Below are 776 nucleotides of genomic sequence, written 5' to 3'. Positions count from 1 at the left end.
AATCACTGAATTACTTTTAGGCCAAGATACGAATGTAGCTGCAGATGAAGTGTTGCAGTTACGTTTAGTAAGTATTATTTAGTGTTTTATTAAATTATTTACTATGGTTGTTGTTGTTGATGCGGTGGGGGCTTTTTAGAAAGAATTAGTGAAGCGACCTGGATACGGGACTGTTGGCAAGCCGATAAAATTAGCATGCAATTATTTTCCACTGATAAAATTACAGAAAGGTGATATTATGGTTAACAGATATCACATCGACATACAACATCCGCGTTTAAAGTTGAATTGGTTCGATTTTAATTTGTTGTCAAGTTTTATTATAGTTTTAATGTGTTTTTATTTTCTGTTGGAGTGATGACAATCGTGACATATTTTGGGCATATGCAGTGAAGCGTTCAGATATTTTTGGTGATCCATTTAAATTAGCATACGATGGAATGAATACTTTGTTTACAGTTGACAAATTACATTTGAAGCAAGTCAGTGAAAAAGCAGATACGGTTCGTTTTAAAAATTGATCCAGAGTTTTATAAATTGTAATTATTAAATATGAATATTTTTATATTTTAAGGAAAAATTTTCCTTCAAAACCGCTCGAGAAAATAAGCCATCAGAGTTGTCAATTTTGATTAAATTCACTGGTCTGGTTCATTTGGACTTTCGAAATGCAGAAGCCGGTTCACTGGATGAACGTAAAAAGGGTCCAATTCAATTTTTGGATATATTGTTTGCACAAGGGCGTTCATCTCCAATATTCGAGTAAATTTCTGTTT

At 32.6% G+C, this 776-nt stretch overlaps 1 protein-coding gene across 1 annotated transcript; it reads left to right on the top strand.

Moving 5' to 3' along the window:
* Positions 1–20: 20 nt before the first annotated feature.
* Tsp_15062 (putative protein tag-76) lies at positions 21–766 on the top strand (the record flags this gene model as incomplete). Its single annotated transcript, XM_003366969.1, has 4 exons — positions 21–67; positions 155–282; positions 356–503; positions 575–766. Coding segments are annotated over 4 exons (515 nt in total), but the record flags the coding sequence as incomplete, so codon positions are not given.
* Between the last annotated feature and the right edge of the window lie 10 nt (positions 767–776).

This window comes from Trichinella spiralis (assembly GCF_000181795.1).
Source record: "Trichinella spiralis strain ISS 195 chromosome Unknown Scfld5096, whole genome shotgun sequence".
In the NCBI taxonomy this organism is placed as follows: Eukaryota; Metazoa; Nematoda; class Enoplea; order Trichinellida; family Trichinellidae; genus Trichinella; species Trichinella spiralis.
Note: the sequence above shows the minus strand (reverse complement) of the source record. Positions and strands in the feature narration are given on the sequence as shown.